The sequence below is a fragment of the Heterocephalus glaber genome, unplaced genomic scaffold, assembly GCF_053883595.1.
Source record: "Heterocephalus glaber isolate CG9 unplaced genomic scaffold, H.glaber_assembly_v1.0 deba00001720, whole genome shotgun sequence".
NCBI classification, from domain to species: Eukaryota; Metazoa; Chordata; class Mammalia; order Rodentia; family Bathyergidae; genus Heterocephalus; species Heterocephalus glaber.
The window spans coordinates 7,865,263-7,886,201 of record NW_028258433.1 but is presented as its reverse complement, the minus strand read 5'-3'; the positions used below and the strand labels follow the sequence as shown (position 1 = coordinate 7,886,201).

At 36.5% G+C, this 20,939-nt stretch overlaps 2 protein-coding genes across 9 annotated transcripts in view; one reads left to right on the top strand and one right to left on the bottom strand.

Moving 5' to 3' along the window:
* Nbea (neurobeachin) overlaps positions 1–20,939 on the bottom strand; it is a 702,149-nt gene that overhangs the window by 211,848 nt on the left and 469,362 nt on the right. For 7 of the 8 annotated variants that reach the window (XM_004854743.3, XM_087199596.1, XM_013075842.3 and 4 more), the window contains one exon: positions 11,981–12,117. In XM_004854743.3, the coding sequence (XP_004854800.1) occupies positions 11,981–12,117 (137 nt within the window). Of the gene's footprint in view, positions 1–11,980; positions 12,118–12,402; positions 12,569–20,939 lie in introns of those variants that run through there. The other variant, XM_021266491.2, reaches the window with a different exon arrangement.
* Mab21l1 (mab-21 like 1) lies at positions 7,939–10,752 on the top strand. Its single transcript, XM_004854741.3, has one exon. It carries the CDS (start codon positions 8,448–8,450, stop codon positions 9,525–9,527), a length of 1,080 nt encoding a protein of 359 aa, XP_004854798.1. The 5' UTR covers positions 7,939–8,447; the 3' UTR covers positions 9,528–10,752.

Genomic DNA, 20,939 nt, shown 5'->3' with positions numbered 1-20,939 from the left:
TGTTTTCAATACCCAAACAGCTCTAGCAGAGTGGTAGTGTTTTGTCCCCCCGGCTCTAGGTTAGGGTGATCAATTAAGTATACTCAAGTAAAAATATTAAAAGTAGAGAGAATGGTTCTCAGCTATATTTTAAATAAGGTCATAAACATGCATAACTCCCCAGGAATGAGCTCAACTACACACACCCTATATTGGACCCATCCTTAGTCATTCCCACAGATGCAGATCTCCAATTATTTGAAATGTAGGTAATTAGTAATAAGCATTTAAAAATAGCCCCTGGTGAAAGTTTAATACTAGAATCTTTTGCCCAAATAAATGCTACTACCTATGGGTCTGAAATAGTTGTGATTAATATACCTAGAAGAGAATTTTTAAAACTTTAAAAATGTATAAATGTTTTTATATCTAGTTAGTGCAAAACTATATAAATGAAAACATAAATTAAGAAACAGGTTGATCAGACTTTTGAAAATTTTAAATGCTATGATACCTCTAAAGTCATCAATGTTTAGAAACTTAATCAATAACACTAGGTTTATATTATTATGTAAACTAGTTTTCCACAAATAAAACTAATTTTTGTGTTAATGTAAAATCTATGCAAATACATGCAGTCATTTATCAGGAGAGCTGACAAGCATTCCATATTGGAGGGGGAAATGAAACTGCCTCAAGAATAGAGGCAATTAATTATTTCTGTATTTTTTCTTCTTCTGTCTTGAGGCACAAAAGTTATCCATCCAGTTAAAACAGCAAATGAAATAAAGAGATTTTTTTTTTATTTAAACACATATGGCTTTTGCCTGCAATACTGATCACCACAAGGTCTACAGATGCCCATGGCTAAATTGTACACTGGCAGATGCACACAGGGGAAAACAGTGCTAATGCAGCGTGGAGAGCAAAACAAATGAAGAATTGAATTTGCTACTCAAAAAACCAAAAAAACAAACCCCCCCAAAACCCACTTTTCCTTCTGATGAGTTATGCATTTTGCTTATCAAATACAACTAAGATTACCAATAATTTAACCCTAGTCTGTTACAAGAGGTAGAAAACAATGTTAAATTTTTGAAAATGTTTTAATGAATATTGACACATACTAATTAGGTAGCTATTTAAGCAACCTATTTTTATTTTTATGGACAGAATGGCTAGCAATATTTAAACTGCTCAATTTTAGAATCAAAAGTTTATGACATTCAAAACTGACACAGTATATGTGACTGGATATACACTGTTGGAATGTCCAATTGTTACTATTTTTAAAATACATTCACAGCAACCTCTTAAGGTAATATTGAAATCTGATAAAGGTTATTATGGAGGAGTCTTACAAATGTGATATTACTTCCTGGTGACAACAGAATTCTGTATTTAGTAGCTTTTTCCTTTTACCAGGTTAACACATAAATGCATAAAAGCTAATTCTATCTTTTGCTATCTGAAATACTATACTGTGGTTCTGTGTGTGTGTGTGTGTGTGTATGTAGTTTGCATGCACAGGCTATTTTGCAAACCATAAACAGAGTATATTTCCTAAAAACAGTTTAAGATTATCAAGAAAGCAATAACTTCTTTCCTAATAGGCCTGTAAGCATGCATAATATTAAAATTTCTATTGTAATTGCCAAATGAAAATATGAAACAGAAAACATTTAAATAATTTGTATATCTTGGGGGAAGGAATAAAAGACTAGTTGTAGTATTCCAAGTTGTAAAAAGGCAAATACTTGAAATAGCATCATTATCGAATGAAAATGTCTGGACTTCTACAATTTAGTAATTCAATGTTTGGAATATTTGTAACCATCTAAATTTAAATGACAAAAACTATACAGAATTTGGAGTAGAAGCATATGTTCCAAGAGTGTGCATATATTAATTAATATTAGCTCCAATTAACTCTTTAGTCTCATCCAACACTAATAAAAAGAAGGAAGAATTTACTGAAACTATAAAGTAAAATATAAATACTGAGAGTTTGTGAGATTTCTTTCTTTTATACCATTAAAGTAAATTACAAAAATGCCCAAAACTTTGCTAATTTAGTTGAGGAATTCAAAAAACGGAACATTCAGGTAGAAGACCTATAAAATGGAATAGTGGTGGATGAAAATTATACATAAATAATATCGAACTTAAAAAGAGATTTCACATAAAAATATTAATTTCACAGGGTTCTCATTTTTTATAACAAACGCTGCATCTTAGAAATTAAGCTCTTCATTCTTTTAATTCAATTTAGATCTTCAGATAAAATAGAAAAGGATATGTTGGTTTAAAAGTACTATTCATCAATACTACTTTTGACAAGTTTGACAAATTTCTATATGAAGCATTGTGCTTTTGAGAAATAAGTACACAGTGGTATACTAAAAATAAATTATTAAAATGGTGTAAATAATAATCATATGTAAGTGAAAATGAAATATAGTCTGTTTTCAGATGTTTATACCTGTACCTATTTGTAAAGATATAAAAAATTCCAAAGTGCTCATACACTAATTTCCTTTTTTTCTATAACTCCTTTGTTACTGCATATAAAACAGGTGACAAGACGTAATCATTTCTTTATTTGATTTAATCATCATTAAATTATTACTCATTAAAAATACATATTAGGAAGAATTGCTTTGTTCATTAAAAATAAGCTTCAAAACTATAAACTGGGAATAGGGAAGCTTATTTCAAACAGTCACTGAAAGTTGATTATCTATGTACCATATTCCAGTCTCAAGGTCATGTTGAATATTTTCAGTGGCTTAATCATATACAGTATTGCACAGTAATGATAGCAATCCCATCCTGGATGACCCACTACAGATGTACAGATTAACAAACTAATAATATACGATTCCTCTGTTTTCTCTAAGTGCAACAAAAATGTACTATGAGCACCAAGGTTGTAGTTACAAACATAAATCCATGTAAATCCATGTTAGTTATTAGTTAAGGAATACCTGTTTTTCAGATCTTCATATAGAAAAGAATCACATAGACCCATTATTCCGATAATTTCTATAATATGTGAATGAAAATAGTCTCATATCTAATAAAAAGAATTCTGGTTTTATCAATTAGAAAGGTAACAGCAAATTTATGAAGAGTTGATGAGGAACTAAAATAGCCGAGTCAATATTTCCTTCATTATTCCCCAAAAATGAATATCTAAACTCACTGTTCATAAACATTTGGAAGAGGTTAGAGATCACAATTCACTATGATTATCTCTAATTCAAGTTTTGTTTCAGTGTACAGATGCAACTTAAGCTATTCTGCACCTTTGTGTATATATGCAAATGAATAAAGAAACCGGGATTATTATGTAAATAAGCCAGGCTTTAAATTTTTTTCCTACCAAAAGAAACGTTTGGGCAGAATTACTCAGAATTACTCCAAGTCTGCAAATCAAGCAGAGGTGGTAAGTAATCTCAAGGTTAGTTTTTTTTTTAACATCTATTAACATGAATACCGAATTTACCAATAAGTAGCATTGTAAAAAAATTGCAAAGTACTTGCCACTACAAATGTGACTTTATGTACTAAGGTGACAAAGGTGATAAACTGAGGTAATGTCTTTGGTCACCGAAATGAAGAATAAATATTAAAGTTAACCACAATTCCTAAGATGTGAAAATTAAAGAAACAAAATAAGGTTTAAACTGTGTAAACAGTGACTTCAGTTTTCTGGTTGACTTTGTAATGAACCTGATATTAAAACATGAAATAATGGTTTTTTAAAGAAATCACTGAAACTTTTAAAACTTTCAAGCTATCTTCTTTCAAGTATTCTTATATCAGGAGTCACAATGGGAAGAAAAGCATAGATGCTATCAAATCAGATTACCAGAAAAACTCCCTCTATTTTACTTTATTTAATGTGACATATAAAGAAAACTCTGTACAAATATCTGTCTTTAATTTCTCTAGTGTAAAACAAGAAATATATTGTGTGTGGCAGAATGAAACACTTGAAATAGCCTAGGTACATTTAAGGGGAGGGATTGGGAGAAGAAATTGCATGCTTATAAAGAGCCTTCAAAGCCACTCCAGCAGTAAGGATAAATAATTTAATAAACTCAACTTCATATTCTTTTTCTCTCCCCAGAGGAATAAGCACATATTAAAAAATAAAACTAAATTCATGAATACTAGTGAATAAACTAGCAGCCAGCAAATAAGGAAAAAAACCAAAACAATATCATGAGCACCTAATGCATGTGCATACTCTCTGACATACTTTTCGAAAGGTTACAATTGCTAAAATTTGTGAACATGCCATTCTAATTTAGTTTTTTAGAAAACATAAAAATCTTGCATTCTTAGATTTCTTAAAATAAAACTAACCCTAGCAAAGAGACTGTATATATATGCATTACTTTGTGAATCCTATATAAGTAAACAGGTCTGTGGAAGAGGTAAGTTACTTAGAAATAGTACTTCAGGAAAAGTTGTTTTGTCATTGTTATTTGAATGCTATGAAGCGTTAAAGGTGGCAATATTTAATTATTTTATATATTCAAAACTAATATTTACCAGAATGGCATGCTTGTGTCTTTATTAGATTCTTTTTCTAAGTGTACATTTTAAATCAAGGTTGCTTCCTAAACTAATAGAACAAAAAGGTCAGTTTAAAACCCCAAACATCATTCAACTATAAGCATTGCAATCATTAAATCATGAGATTCCTGGGGTATTGTTCCCCTCGATTAGATCAGTTTTCTTCAATTATGATTCTATTATTAGCTCATGTCAAAGATGCCTGAGTGAATACCACTGAAAACAATTAAGCATTCATATCTTAACCCATGGGACACACACAAGCTTTTATTCTAGTCCTACTAAGATTATATTTATATGAGACTGGTATCATTAGGGTTCCTTTAAAAACTTTTCATATAAGTAAAAAATGGATTTTAAGCCATCTATATATTACATCATCATTTGAAATAACTAGTTCAATAGATCAAATATTTTTAAAAAGTACTATAAATTAGTGAAATACATTACTCCCACAAAACAAAAACTTAGATCTCCAAAATCTTAGATTAAAATCAGTTGAATTACACAAAAGTATACTATTATTTTTAATTCTTTATAAGTAGATCACTTCAATTAAAAAAATCAAGGATGGAAAGCAGTCTTCAGCACAGTATTCTCTTCAACAATGATGGGTGTTAGGATCACTGAAAAGATTCAGCTAAGGAAGGTAATTGTTTTCACGTGCTCAGTGTACTAGAAAATCACTATGCTGCAGCAACAAGCACTACTTGCACTCAGGTATTATTGTAGGGCGCTCAGTTCACCCACAATGATAATAACGGACCGGAATTCTATGTTATGTAAATCACTGTCAGCGCAGCGCTTGATGGGCGCTTAAGGAAGCAGAGCTCAAAAAACGCGGTCCTGGCATCCTTGAAAACCAGTGACTTCCCTGGAACATTCTATCAGGACTAATGAGTTTCTTAGTCCTTTTCTTACAGTCTATTTTTCTTTCTCAAAGTGCAAATCATTAGTGAAAAGGCCCGGTTGCACCAATTAGTCTGCACAAAGTGGTTCAATGTTTAGCTTCTCTTTAACCCAATTCAGCCGCACAGAGAACCTCAAAGGTGCGCCACCTGCGCGACTGGCTTCAACAAGGCCGGGCCGGCGCCCCTTGTGGCCCCGCGTCCTGTAGGTTCGACCCAGAGCGGCCCTGGGGCTCCCTGGTTGCTTCACGTCCGCCACAGCTAGAAGGGACGGCCTGCAGGTGGCCAGAGAGGACAAGGATCGAGGTCCTTCGGCCAAGCATCTCTGCCTGAACCTCAGTGAGAGGCACTGGATGTTATAAGCCAGCAGCGCCCAGCAAGGATGCGCCTGGCTCAGCTGCGACTAATGGAAAGCCAGAAGGCAGCCGGCGGCCGGGTGCGTGGGCACAGAGCGTGGAGGACTGGAACAGCCGGGAAGAAAGCCGGGACACCAAGAAAGATTTTAAAATCATCCACATGCAGAAATAAAGCCCACGGGGCAGTGGGCAGAAAGAAGAGAGCAAGAGGGCCCCTCAGTGTGGATTATCGGACAGAGATGTTGGGCGGGAAGCTCACCGGGGACCCGCACTGGGTGAGGCAGAGGTGGCCTTTCCCCGAGACCCCTACGTATCTTCGCCTTTGCGGCCCCGGCCCGATTTGCCCGTTTTCCTTCTCTTCCAGCTGCCACGAGGTAGCAGAGCGTTCACGCGCGACGCCGGCAAAGTGGGGAGGGGCTTTTCGGGTTCCCAGGCCCTGCTCCTAAGGGACATGAAGTGTCTTTGGGAAAGGAGTAAATGGATGCCATGCACCCCAAATGTGAGGCACTATTTTCACCTAAGTCGGAATCTATCACTCGTGGGTAACAACAGAGTAAACTGGGTGGCTTCGTGATGCTCTACCCGTGTTCTTGCAAATAAAACAAAAGCACGGGTAAAAAGTGGGAGCTCTCAACATTGTAAGAGTGCCTTGGAAGGCCTACAAACCTGTTACCTTTAGAGGATTTCAGGGCAATATTTTTAATTTGAGAGAGGGAGCATCTAAATTAAAGGTCGCTAATTAAAAATCCATGTAGTTTTAAAAACCGCTATGTAAGTAGTATTTCTTTAGTTCCTGTACATTGAGGACAAAACTGGTGCCACCAGAAAAAAGGAAAAAAATAAAAGTTCTACATAAAACCATCCCCTCCTCTTGTTTCTTTGGGTACCCGGGATCAAACTCAGGACCTTGTGCTCGCGAGGCAGGCTTCTGAGCCACTGAGCTAAATCCCTGGCTCCCCTCCTCTTGTTTTAAGGTTCCAAAATATAAAAATAATTTCTTTCAAATTTTCCAAAATGATAAATCAAAAAAGTCTGGATGATTGCAAATTAATTTTCTTTTAAATTATTAACAATTTTCCCGTAATCAAATCATATGAGATAGTATAAAATTAGGAGTATACTGTCAGGTCACCCTAAGTACATTTAAACTAGGGGATATACCCTTAACTGTATATTTATAAACAAGCCAGAAACCTCAATTCTTCAAATTTTCAGTACCATCTACCAGTGAATCTGGTCTCTATCACGTCTCTTGAATTTCATGTATTAAAATACTGCTCACTATAAAATCATACTAAAATAATCTCTTGATCCCAGAGATAATTTCTTTTAAAAATATTTCCGCCAGAAAATATACAGCTTGGTGCCCTGCTTGTAACAGTGGGCAAATCTACCAATGTGAAATGACTGTACATGGGAAGTGCACTACATAATTTTAAACGTTCAGCTTAAACTGAGGTAGATAAATTGACCTCATTCAGCAATAATTTTCAGAATCCTCTCAACAAGTACAAATAGGGAAAAATTAGGTAAAAAGAAGAGCACATTACCTGCTTAAGGTTTTAAAATCATTCTAAAATACAGAAACTAGAGAATATTACTCAAGTATTACATCTAAAGCCAACTTCCCTGTGCCGGTAGTTTGTGCATGAAAGGATGAACTTTTAACCTGCATTTTAAAAAGATCCCAAGGATTAAGGGACATTAATTATCTTACTCTAAATGCAAGTTAGTGACTTTGTTTTAGAAAGCTCCAGCTAGTTTACTAATTGATGGATGACCATTAATACACCTGTATTTGCATTTCAGTGGTAAAAAAGACAAGCAGGATTTTCAGCAAGAGGGCCACTTCGCCAAGTCTTTTCAAAACGTCAATATGCTTCAAGTAATACCAAAGCTGAGAGATTCTTCTTCATTTCCAAACTGCCTAGGTGGCCTGGTTGGTTTTCCGCCGGCAGCAGCCTCCTACCTTTCGTTTGTGTGCCTATATCCATAAGGGAGGATTAATTAGCCGGGCTGGAGCTGAAGGAGGCTGTCGTGACGAGCCCAGTGGCGATTGGCCGCCCGCCTGCCTGGCCCTGCCTTTATAATTTCCACACGAATGCATCTGGGCTCTTAGACAAACCAACCGCAGCTTCTTCTGACATATACACACACGCACACTCACCCCGATGCACACTCAGCACACTTTTCCTCCAGATGATTAACAGTCCTGCACACACAATGATTTCGGGAAAGCGTAAATAAATACAGAAAGGGGTGATTATTTTGACTACTGGAAGAGCTTTGCTGAGTCTCAGCGCAACTTTTGTTTTTATTACTGAGAAGGTGATCTCTCCATGCATTTCTTTCACACAAGGATTCTTTAAAAGAGGAAGCAGAGAAAGGGGGGAGAACAATCTTTCACTTATGACCGGCTGGGCTCAAAGATAAAAGGAAGGGGAAAGCGGCAGCAGCGGGGAAGCCACCGCTGCAGCACTTCGGAAAGACACTTTTGATACATTTCTGAGCGCTGCGGCCCGTTTCTCCACCGAAGTTGGCTCCAGCTCTAGCAGCCGCATTGGATCCCACAGCTTACTGCGAGACTCCGGTGTACAACCCGGATCTCTGCCCCAACATGATCGCAGCCCAGGCCAAGCTGGTTTACCATCTGAATAAGTACTACAATGAAAAATGCCAAGCCAGGAAAGCTGCCATTGCCAAAACTATCCGGGAAGTCTGTAAAGTAGTTTCTGACGTTCTGAAGGAAGTGGAAGTGCAGGAACCCCGGTTCATCAGCTCTCTCAACGAGATGGACAATCGCTATGAGGGTCTTGAGGTCATCTCCCCCACCGAGTTTGAAGTGGTGCTTTATCTTAACCAAATGGGGGTGTTCAACTTCGTGGACGACGGCTCGCTGCCCGGCTGCGCAGTGCTGAAGTTGAGCGACGGGCGCAAGAGGAGCATGTCCCTCTGGGTGGAATTCATTACGGCCTCTGGCTACCTCTCGGCACGCAAAATCCGGTCCAGGTTTCAGACACTGGTGGCTCAAGCAGTGGATAAATGTAGCTACAGGGATGTGGTAAAGATGGTGGCTGACACCAGCGAAGTGAAACTGAGAATCCGAGATAGGTACGTGGTGCAGATCACCCCGGCTTTTAAATGCACCGGGATCTGGCCAAGGAGTGCTGCCCACTGGCCACTTCCCCACATCCCCTGGCCAGGACCTAATCGAGTGGCAGAGGTCAAAGCGGAAGGGTTTAATCTCTTGTCCAAGGAATGCCACTCTCTGGCCGGCAAGCAGAGCTCCGCTGAGAGCGACGCCTGGGTGCTGCAGTTCGCGGAAGCAGAGAATAGACTGCAGATGGGAGGCTGCAGAAAGAAATGCCTCTCCATTCTCAAGACCTTGAGGGATCGTCACCTTGAGCTGCCGGGGCAGCCTCTGAACAATTACCACATGAAGACTTTGGTTTCCTACGAGTGTGAAAAGCACCCCCGGGAGTCGGACTGGGACGAGTCTTGCCTGGGAGATCGGCTGAACGGGATTTTGCTGCAACTCATCTCCTGCTTGCAGTGCCGGCGGTGTCCCCACTACTTCCTACCGAATTTAGATCTGTTTCAAGGCAAACCTCACTCGGCTCTGGAAAATGCTGCCAAACAAACGTGGCGACTGGCAAGAGAGATCCTGACCAACCCTAAAAGTTTGGAAAAACTTTAGAGGATGATCTAGTCAAGAGCCGAAATGATTTCTCTTCTCAAAGTCCTAAATAAATGAAAACTTACTGTTCGATTCCTAATATCCCATTCGACAGTGCAAACAATCTCTTCTTTAAAAAGGAGTGATTCAATGTTTAGGCATCATCTCACCCACCCCTCCAAGGGGAGAATAAGGAGGATGAGAAGCGATGGAGAAAACACAAACCTGCAAGTATTAGTGAAAAATACACAACACCCAGAACACAGCCCGACTTAATGGTAATGCAAGACCACAGGGAACATTCTGCCTATCAGAGGATTATAGCAATCCTGGTGATGTAGGTGCATCTGCCTGTGAGTAAACAAGATTTGGATATGTCATCTGAAGGAAAGTGTAATGTATATTTTGATGTGTAACAAATATTGTGATCTCACATTGTCTTTGAAAGTGTGGATGTTGGTGTTTTGTGATTTGGTGAACAGAATTTAAATTGCCATTTTGGATACTTCCAGACATTTTCCACTAACAAAGATACGGTAGATTTCCTCCTGGTAACTTTTCTCTGTCTTTGAAAGTGTCTGAACTTTAAAAAGTTTACATTTTGTTTCAAATATACTGCTTGTTCTGTTTCTAACATTCCATAAATATACTTGAAATGTTATTTAAATATATTCAAAGAAATTTGAATTCAGCTTATATAATAACGCTTGAATATCTGAATTATATATTTGAAAAATGCACTTGAAATACACTGGATAATTACTTTTGTGATTTAGATTTTAATTTCTGTTGCCATTTTTATTTAATTAGAAGCTAATAAATGAAGTGAAATACAAGTCGTGTCTGACTTTAAATTGTTTTTCTATCAAAAGATGTGATTCTTCAGTTTGAAAATCAACTGCACTTAAATGAGTTAAACATTATAAAAAGTATGTTAATGAAACAAAAGTAAACCTTAAAATATCTAAAAGCTCTTTTTATAGAGCTACAGAAGACAGCTAGCGCTTCTCAGTTTCTTACTTTTAAGACTTCCTTTCTGCAAACAACACACTTTAAATCTACCCATGAAAGCTTGCTTTTCTGGTTAGTAATTCTATAGCATTTTTGATAACAGGAAAATTCTATCATGATGGTAGAAATAACTGAGTTAGAAATCAGACTAATTCAGAGAAAATGAACTTAAAGTCATCATAAAATTATTGAAATATGTATATAAAAATTAAGCTAATAAAATCAAGATTATTTTTGACCAATATACTTTATGTCAAACCTTATTTTATGCAATAAGGGTTCCATTAGCAGAATAAATTAATCAGAAAACCAAAATTTCTTTTTACTTCAAAGGGCAAACTCATGACTAAACATTCAGACAAGCTTTTGATTATTTAAAATTAAGCTCTTCAAGTTCATTAAAAAAAATTCATTGCTTGTGGAGTTGGAAATGAAAGAAGCATTTTGGAGTATTTTAATAGTCAACAAGTGCTGACAGGACTGGTCACTGATGGGCCTTTAGTTCAGGTGGTGGTAACTTTGGGCTCTGGATTACTGTTTTATAATGCTTTATTTCTCCATATAAATTAAATATATAGAATGAAATTCTAGATCTATGGGCATATTTGACGATTTTTGAATATATGCCTCTGAAAACATGTTAAAGGAAAATCTTTGCAAAATAATACCAGAATATCTAGTATGACACTTAATGATCTTGAAATGTTAACCTCAGGAGAAAAGTTTGCAAATTGTACAGTAACATTAAAGTTAGAACTTTAAAATGGATCTTGGAAGACAGTGTTGAGGTATAGAGCTGCTCTAATGCTCAGGTGATTAAAATCTATAAGATAATATTAAATAAATAAATATTTGGGCATGTCATATGGTCCAAATATGTATTTTCTGGCACTACAATCCAAAGAGGAAATCAACCTTTAAACGTCTGAGTGTTAGTACATACTCTGTCTATACATTTATAATTAAAGCTTCTAGAGAGTCAGTTTCTTAGTTCAGGAGATGAAAAATGGATGTGATAATGGTGGTGAAACTGTACCTGACACTCTCACTCCAGGATCCTTATAGCTTTTCAATAAATAATTCATATTGCAAACTGTACTTTTGAAAATTAAAACGATTTTAATACAAAAAATATCCTAAGACCATTCCTAGTCTTCCCAGAGAGACTGAGATGCTGTAGCATGGGGACTTAGGACAACTGGCTCAACTACCAAATCAGATCCACACAAAGGCACTCATAGAAAGGCATTAAAGTGTGAACACTCTGGCAATACAGGATTTAAACTCATTAATATATTCTTCAATTCCATATAAGAGAGCATATGTTATTTCATTCATTTTATTTTCAATGAGAATGAGAATTACTCCCCTCCCCCACAGTCATTTAAAACGAAGCAAAATTGAAAACCACTTCCTGCCACAAAGCCACCAATACAGTACACTACGGAATCACTTTGACTCACTTTTGTGTCGATCTTCTTGAAGGCAGGATCATCCTCATCTACCTCGAAGTAGATTTCTGTCGTGGTGATGGAGAGAGTCCCCTTGGCCACCACCACCGGAGCGATGAGCTGGGCAGGGGTGCTGAGTACCACTGGGCCTGCAAGTCAAGGGCACAGAGTCAGGCTGAACACCCTCTGTCCTCTCGGCATCCTGGTCCCTCCCAGGAGGTACCACAGGATTTTATTTTTAAGGATGCACTAGAAAAAAAATGGTGTCTATGTTATTCGGGAAGGTCTTTCATTTAGGTAAGGGCTGTCTACATTTTATACATTACTTTAAAATGAGATGAGAGACAAATAATTCTATACAAAACCACAGGATCAGGGCATGGAATAAGTGACCCAAACCATGCGAGTTTTTGATCTCCACCTAGAAATCCTACCGTGGTTGGTGAGGTGCTGCCATTACCAACTTTAAAGTACAGAACAGACTCTAAAAAGGTGGGTTCGCCATCAAGCATGCCTGGCTTTCCAAGAGACCCTAGGCAGTCAGCATAGGCTACAAAGACCGACCATCGCTTAAAGTCACTCTACTCCACAGTGGCGCTCCCCAAGGAGAGGAGAGGAGAGGTGACTGAGAAAGGACCTAAATATATAAATTCCACTGTTCTAGAGGGTTAGCATCTTGCAAAAAGATTATTTTAATATCAATGTTCTAACGCGAGACATGTATTTGCTTACACATGGACCTTAAAGTTCTTCCGAAGAAAAGAACAAAAATCTTAGCAGTCATTTACCAACAAAATTGGTCAAAAGTGATGCAAATGTAAGACACTTAAGCAAAAAGGTTCACAGAAAAAGGTCCCTAAATGCTATTTCCTAACTTGAAACTAAGGGAAACTAAGCTTCAGAAAAAAGTGTTTAGAAAGTGTGCCTGGTAGGGTGCTTACTTCAAATTCCTTCAATTTGAATTCCTCCTATTAGAATATTGGTTCAAAGGGGCATTACTTAGATACTCTCTACAAAATCCCCCAAAGAGGTGGCAACCTTGGTTTTAACAATCCTGGTCTTAACAAAGGACAGAAAATCAGAAATAACGTTTTGTTTGTTTGTTTGTTTTGGTCCAAGGGCGCATCAGAATTCCTGCCCTAGCTCTCCTCAAATGCACATGGTCAAATGAATCACAATAACAGGAGGATAAAGACAATAAGAAGCCAGATCCCCTGCGGTCAAGCAGGCCCTGGCCCAACGAGCAGAAACCCGCTCAAGAAGCCACCGTTTCTGCTGCGGATCAGCCCAGCGGGGCTCGGGAGACGGTGGCTGTGGCGAGGTTCGCGTTTTCTGGGAGCAGAACACACCGAAGCCGCGACTGTCCCGCACAAAGCCTGGCCGATTCTGTTTCTAGAGTTAGAGACAGAACTCGGCCGGCTTCTTTCTTTAAGGGAGGGCGGCTATGAAACAAACTGTGTCAGTGTCAGCGTACAGCCCTTGGTCCTGAGCGCCTTGATCGGACTAACGCAAAGCCCTTTTCTTCATTTCAGTCCTTTCCATCCCCGATGAGCCCTAGGGACCCCCGAGTCTTGGTCGCGGGCGGGCGGTTTCAACCGCACAGCCCAGAGGAGTCGGGGGTCCACTTCGGCTCTACAAGGTTTTTCTTTCCAAAGGGCGAGGCGGTCGATCTGAAGCGCCACTTTAAAGGCTCATCAATCTTAATCTAGGTTGCTCAAGTAATTATGCCCGAATCTCTTGTACGATTACAAGTGGATTTGGGTTTCTATTCCCCAGGCCCTTCTTTGTGTTTATTGGAGGGTCTGTGTGTGCGCTCGGCGGCGCCTCCAGCCTTCCGCTTGCTCCGCTGAATCCCCCTAAGCTTGGGCCGCTTCGAACCGCTCCCTTAACCCTTAAGTGACCACGACGCTCCTTTACGTGCCACTGCTGTGTTCTTACATTCCTTTTGCAGAAGTTTAAGCAGTTTTCCTCTTGATTGGGGCAAGGTGAGAAAGAAGGTGATGCAATTTACATCAGAAACAAAAGTATCTTCTTATACATTGCTGGGCCTTGCTGAAACTTCATAAATGTCTTTATTCTAAATACAGAGACTATTGATTTATGGTTTAATAGAGGTTTCTGGCATTTGGAGATGAAAAATGGCCAAAAGCATTAAACTGGCGAACCACTTCTTTCTTTTTTAAAGTAATTTAACATATCCAAACAATTGAACTGGGTCGATTTTTTAAAAATCATGAATTATCGAAACTATACTTATTGGTTTACTAAAATATATTAAGAATTAAAAGTACACCGTCCATGAACTTTTAACAGGAAACAAATTTTCTCTACTTATTGCTTGTTTCTGAAAGGGGACTGCACTTCCTTTTGATTCTACTCCAATTTTGTTCTATTGAGTTGAGATTTTTCTGGGAGTGTATAAAAGGACTTCAAAATGGTCTCATTTTAAGAAAGACATATCCTGAAATACTCAGCCTTAATAGTGTGTCTTTTTCCCCCTGTCCTTTGGAAATTTCCAATTACAACTCCCAATTCTACCATGTTTTTAAGGAACACTGAGTCTTTTTGTTGTAGCCTTCAGGGAGCAAACAAGCCACAGAGAGAATATGGAGTTAATCTACCATCATAGAGAGAGGGGATTATGTTCTAATCCCCTTTGGGGGAGCCTCTGGATTTTAGGGATCCAATATTAAAATGTTTACATAGGCACAGACACAAACCAGCAGATCTTCCATATGGTACCTTGGTATTTGAAAGCCTTGGACCTCTTTCCAAATACAGTTTTAAAAGAGCAGCATCTCTGAATGTCATTGAGATAATGATCTAGCTGGTTCTAGTCTACAAAATAATTGAAGTAACTATGAATTTAACCTTCTAAATTGTGCTTGGCACAGTGAGCCAGAAATTGACTGTAAATATACTGACTACAGTCACTACTCTAATAAAAAGATACACTACAACAATGTCTTCAGCACATATAGCAATGATATTAAATGATTGTTAAATTGGTGGGGAAAAACTCTTCCTATTATAGTGATGCATGTAATAATTTAAAATTGAACCAAAATTTAAAATTTAAAATTGAAAGTAATTAAAAATGTTATTTACCTTATACAATTGACAATACAATATTTAAAAAATTATCAGGCCATTGTTATGTTTTAAAGGTTAGGGATAGTACTTGCCATATGTTAATTTAAAGTAGTACAAATATCACTCAAGCATAATTAAAAGAGTCTTGAAAAGAATCAACTTGTCTTTAGGGCCATGAAATCTTTAATCAGTTGAGATGGCAAACTTCATTGTATAATCAGCATAGAAAGTACACATATTTTATATTTGAAAAGGGAACTACTCATCACAGTTATTTTAAAAGTAGACTGTTAAGTACTTCTGGGGTTCAATATGCTGCTGAAAATCAAAATTCCGGGCCTGAAAATCTTAATACATTGACATTTTAATAAATTTTACAGTTTACAAAATACTATTACATTTTTATTTAATAATATCACAATATCCATCTTTCAAAAATGTTGGGCTCTAGATTTATCAATGCTGTCTTGCCAAAGACCACCATGAACACAGCTAGCTTTATGCTTATTACTCTTGCAATTAGGAAGACACTCAAACCTGGGAACAATAGTGTTAAAGGACTCATTGTACTGATAGCATCTGGATTTTGGTTAAGTGATTTGGGGAAGGGCACAAGGAGACAGAGCTCTGCTTTCCATTGGGCCAGCAGGAATGATTCTGTGACTGGATATCTTAAAAAATCGTACTCAAGAGGAAGGGAGGTCGCCTCACTTTGTCATTGGAAAGGAACAGTTACTCATTTTAGCCAGGAGAGGGAGATGTTTGGTATTCTTGCAGTATGCTTTTGTCTGTGCTTAGGTAAAATTAAGAAGTTGTTTGTTTCATATTGTATGACTCTGTCTGATGTTGGTGTTTGGTGAAATTGTTTATATTCAACCAGAGAACATCATGGCTAACCTGTGAGCTCCAGGCTAGCTCCCAAGAACACCATGACCTACACATAGATCAGATTAGTTCTCAAAGATCAGAGCTATTTTTCTTTTTCTCTGATGGAAGAATCAATGATTTTCAAAGGCAATCCAACAGCATTCTAGTTTTAAAAAGGTAATTATGGCAATTAAATTTTCAAACAGCTCTAAGCTTCCATATTGAAGAAGCACAGCAAAGAATAAATATGGAGAAAAGAGTTGACGCTTACTCTACATTGGCACTGTTAGGATGATCTGATGATATACACTGAAAAAACTATATTTAAGGTACATGAAGTTATAATGTATTTATATAGAATCATTTGAATATTTCCTAAACTGAGCTTAATATTAATATAAACTTTATTGGGTGTATGGATACTTTTTCAACCTCTATTACTTTGAAACCCTTATGTTTAGTTTTCTTCTGTAGTGTAAAAGAGCATTATTTTGAGATAATGAACATTGACTAATCTTGGTAAAATTATTACACTTAAAATCCTGACATTATTTAGAAGAACTAAAACTAATCTGAGGCTTTATGTTCAGCAACAAGGATATTATTTCCAAAATTTTTTATAGCAAAATTTAACTAGAGAGTAAATTGTTACAATTATTTCCATAGTGTGACAACATTTGTAGGGAAATCAGTCACAGCATGAGTGACTAAACATAACTAATACAGTATGTCTATCACCACTTTGGAATCATATATTTAAGTATGACACTATCGATGTAAGGAAAATGCTTTTCCTGTAGAATTAAAATAATAAAATGCTACAGTCTCAAAACAACTTGGAATATGTTACTGAAGGGTATTAAGAAGTTGGAACTTTGTTTTGTAATGCTAGGAAAGCTGTAGGCATTACAGTTTGTGCGTGTCCCTGTAGGAGAGGGAAGGTCTTGGAAAAATACTGCAAAGTATCTTAGATTTCTATTATCCAGAAGAGTTCCCCGGACTTCAGGCAGTTTAAATGCCTCAAAGGGAAAAATGATAGAAATAAAATCCCTAGAGTGTGACTTTTTATGTAAAGACAATATTGATAGTTATCCAAATAAATTATCGAATAAAGATCCACTGAAATTAAAAAAAAAACATTTTTTGCAGGGAGTTGCAAAACATTTTTGCTTGAATTAGAAAAAGATAACTTGAACAACTCTTAGAATACAAACCTTAAAGGGTATGAATTTAAATTTCAACATCATTCCCTCTTCAACATATTCACACACTTAATGTTTCCTAAACTATCCATTATAAACACAGTGTAAATCCAAATTTATATAAAATCTCACTGTATCCAGTTTTGATGCCTCTGGTGACTTGAGTACAATATATCCTTAAGATCGTCATGAACAATAACCAGTTATCGCCATAGTTTACTGGCTTCCTGAAATTATTGTATAAAACAAGAGAAGTGCTATTTAAGGACATACATTAATCTTTTAAGATTTGATTAAATTTATCTCTGGAAAAACTCAATTGACTATAGCCTGAAATGGACATGGAAAGAATGGAAATCTTTTATATGAGTGACTGAATACTGTAATTTAGCATGATATTTGTTCATCATGGTGGGGCATCCATTTTTACACTAATATTATCTAAACCCCATCTTATTTAATGTGTTTATAATAAATAATTTTAAATGACTACAAAACAAACTGATAATCTTGAACCTACCATTTATGTTTTCCAATTTATCTGTATAAAAGGTAGTTCTTTGTTTAAAAAACCCAATAAAAACTAGTATGTTTTCTGTAAAGGCAATAAGTGATTTTATGGACAAATAAATTGTACAAAGCATACAATTTAAGTAAAATAGCATCAAGTTATTTCCTAACCTAAAAATACTAAAAAACAGTGATAGCTTTAATGTTCAGTATGATAATTCGCTCTAGCTTTTGATTTAATAGGTGAGCTAGCTGAGATTTGTGTTTCTAGTTATATTATATTTAGTTCAACATATGGAATACATTTTTCACCTTCGGGAAGAGTATGACTCTTTTACGGCACAAGGATATCATTTAATGATCAAGAAGAGTAAATTTCTACTAGACTAGATGAGTGAATAAACCATATATGATATGATTTAAATCTAGATGACTGGTAGGATTAAATCTCTGTACCCTCAGTTAGACTAAGTGCTTGGTTTTTTATTCTCATAGTTTCTTAGGCACATCTTTATTGCAGTATTTATATTGAATTAAGCTTTAGAAGTCTGTTTCTCCCATTTTGCATAAGGCATTTGAAGAAAGGGGCTTTATCTTCTTCACCTAACACAGTATCCATCACAGAGCATGCAGTTTATATTTATAGAATGACATACAGACAATGTTACATACCACTGTGCATTTATATGTCACAGTAAAAGCCATTTAAAATAACATATTATAATTTTTATTTTTTTAGAAATCCGTCCATTTCAAATTGTTTTTTAAAAATATGAAATGCAAATATGAATTTTAGAGAAAACATAAATTAAAAAATTACTATAATCAACAAGGGTTATAATGTAACTGGTCATTCGGGCTACAACACATGCATATCATTATTTTTTAAATGGCATAATTCTATAACTGCTGGATTTTCCCCAGTGTACAAGTTGTTCCCTCTTTGTAAATTAGTTATACAGGGACATATTTAAGTTAATATTCATTTATCCATGTACTCAAATAAAATTACTGAATGTATAGTGTTCTGTGAGCACTAGAAAGAAATAAAGTGATGTGTAAGGTATGAATTTTAGGGTGTATGGTGGTACATTCTCTTAAATCCTAGCTATTAGAAAGGATGACACAGGAGGATCACAAGCTTGAGGCCAGCTTTGGCAGCTTAGTAAGACTCTGCCTTAAAAATAAAAGAAAAATGGCTAGGGATACAGCTCAGTGTTAGAGTCCTTGCCTAGCATACATGAGGCCCTGGGTTCAATCCCTACTACTACAAATAAACATACGAATAAATAACATGGATTTTACACACAAAGACCTTATAGTATAGGATAAAAATAGAAAATATACAAGAATAATTATGACAGGGAGAAAGGAGTTAACTAGTAAGCATGTGTAAAGGACTTTACATGCATTAATCTTATTTCCCTTAACCACGCTATGGTAATTATCTCCATTTTGCAGATGAGAAAATGAGTCTGAGGATAATTTAAGGAAGGCCATACAACCAGTAAATTGTAGAGATAGGTTTAAATCTGATACCAAAGTTGATGTATTTAACCAGCATGTACACTGTCTCCCACCAAGAAAGGGGTAGAAAAAAACCTGAGTAGTTGTAATCTTTTTTTGTAGTCTGAACAGATACACAGTTGCAGTCATTACATGAATGAGTAGGAAGTAAGTTTGGCCAGAGATCAGAATGTGTAAAAGGGAACAGTGAGATATGAAACTAAGTTTTGTAGCCTTGAATATCAATTTTAGGTTAAGACATCAAAATTCAGAGCTCAGGAATTATAATGTGCAGCAGGTGTTTAGCATTTTAGGGGGTCATATATCCCTGTAGAATATGGGTCTTTCCTGGAAAAATTCATCTCTGTGTATTTGTCCATCCCAGTGATATAATAAATGAGTGAAATACAGTGATACCTTGGTTCATGACCTTAATTTGTTCCACTATTCTGGGGAAGATGGCCCTGGCCATGTTGGTCACACAATGCAGAGTTCACAAATGGAAGCAAAATTTGGCCTAACACTTTTGTTTGCAAACTGAACTGTTGACAAACAGAAACATTTGTGAATCGAGGCATTACTGTATATATATTTTGGAAAAAATCAAATTTTGTCATGCTTCCTGATGGCTTCCTCTACCTAAAGATATTTCAGCATCCACATTTATCCATATCTCTTTTCTTCCTCTTTCGGAAAACACATTCTTCTTTGCTGTGCAAGCCAGTTCCCGTGTCTACTTGTCCTCTTGGTCCTATCCTCTCTTGCTACCTCTATCTCTTATTTGTTCTTTCTCATTTCCTTCTTTGTTAAGCATATGGGTATTAGTTTCTATCTTTTAGTTCTCACATGTATTTGCTTCTTTGGCTTCACTCCCATCCTCTTCTGAGGTAATAGTCTTTAGGAAATACACACTGATTAATAAGCTAAAGTCCGTAAATTAAAAAAAGAAAAACAAAAACAATCCTGTGTAACATTTAACTTCAAATCCAGAAAGTTTTTTTTTTTTTTTTTTTTTTTGAGACAGGGTCTTGCTATGTGTTCCAGGCTTGCCTAGAGCTCATGGCGATCCTTCTGCCTCAGCTCCTGAGTGCTGGGATTACAGGCGACCTACACTATGCTTGGCTCAAATCCAGGGTTTTTGAAACACATTTAACTGTAATATTTTTTCTCATTAGCACCTTTGAAAATAACTTTTTTCTGAGGAACATCAGCTTGAAAAATGCTAAACCAGAGTCCTTGTCCTCTAGAGAACACAAGTCTCTTGTTCTCTTATTGCTTGATTTTTCCTTAGTGACCCCGAGGAGCTCTCCTCACTGGCTATCTTTTAAACCTTGGTGTTCCACAAGGAAACTTAACTTGGCCTATTGCTCTTTGCTCTATATATTCATATTTTATTTGGGTGATGTCAGTGGTGTAATTATGGACTCTAAATCCAACTTGGTTCTGAAATTCAAACCATTATATCCTTTTGAAAATTTTGGATATCCAACAGACACAGCTGAACTGATCCTTGAGAGGAAAAACTTACCGTGTGTGTTTTTTTATTCCAAATTCCCACTTTAATGTCTTGCATATAGTAGATGTTAAATATTTATATTTGTTTTGCTTGGATAACCACATCCAACTGGAGTGAAACTGCGGTCTGGTGTTACAGAGTAGGGGCCCAACAGTCCTTCCAGCTTTTGTCCTTACTATATATAAAATTTGACATTTTCTCTTCTAAAATATTTTTCTCTTTTTTTCTTTCACTTAGACATAATACTGGTACTAACTCATTTGACTGATTTGTTATC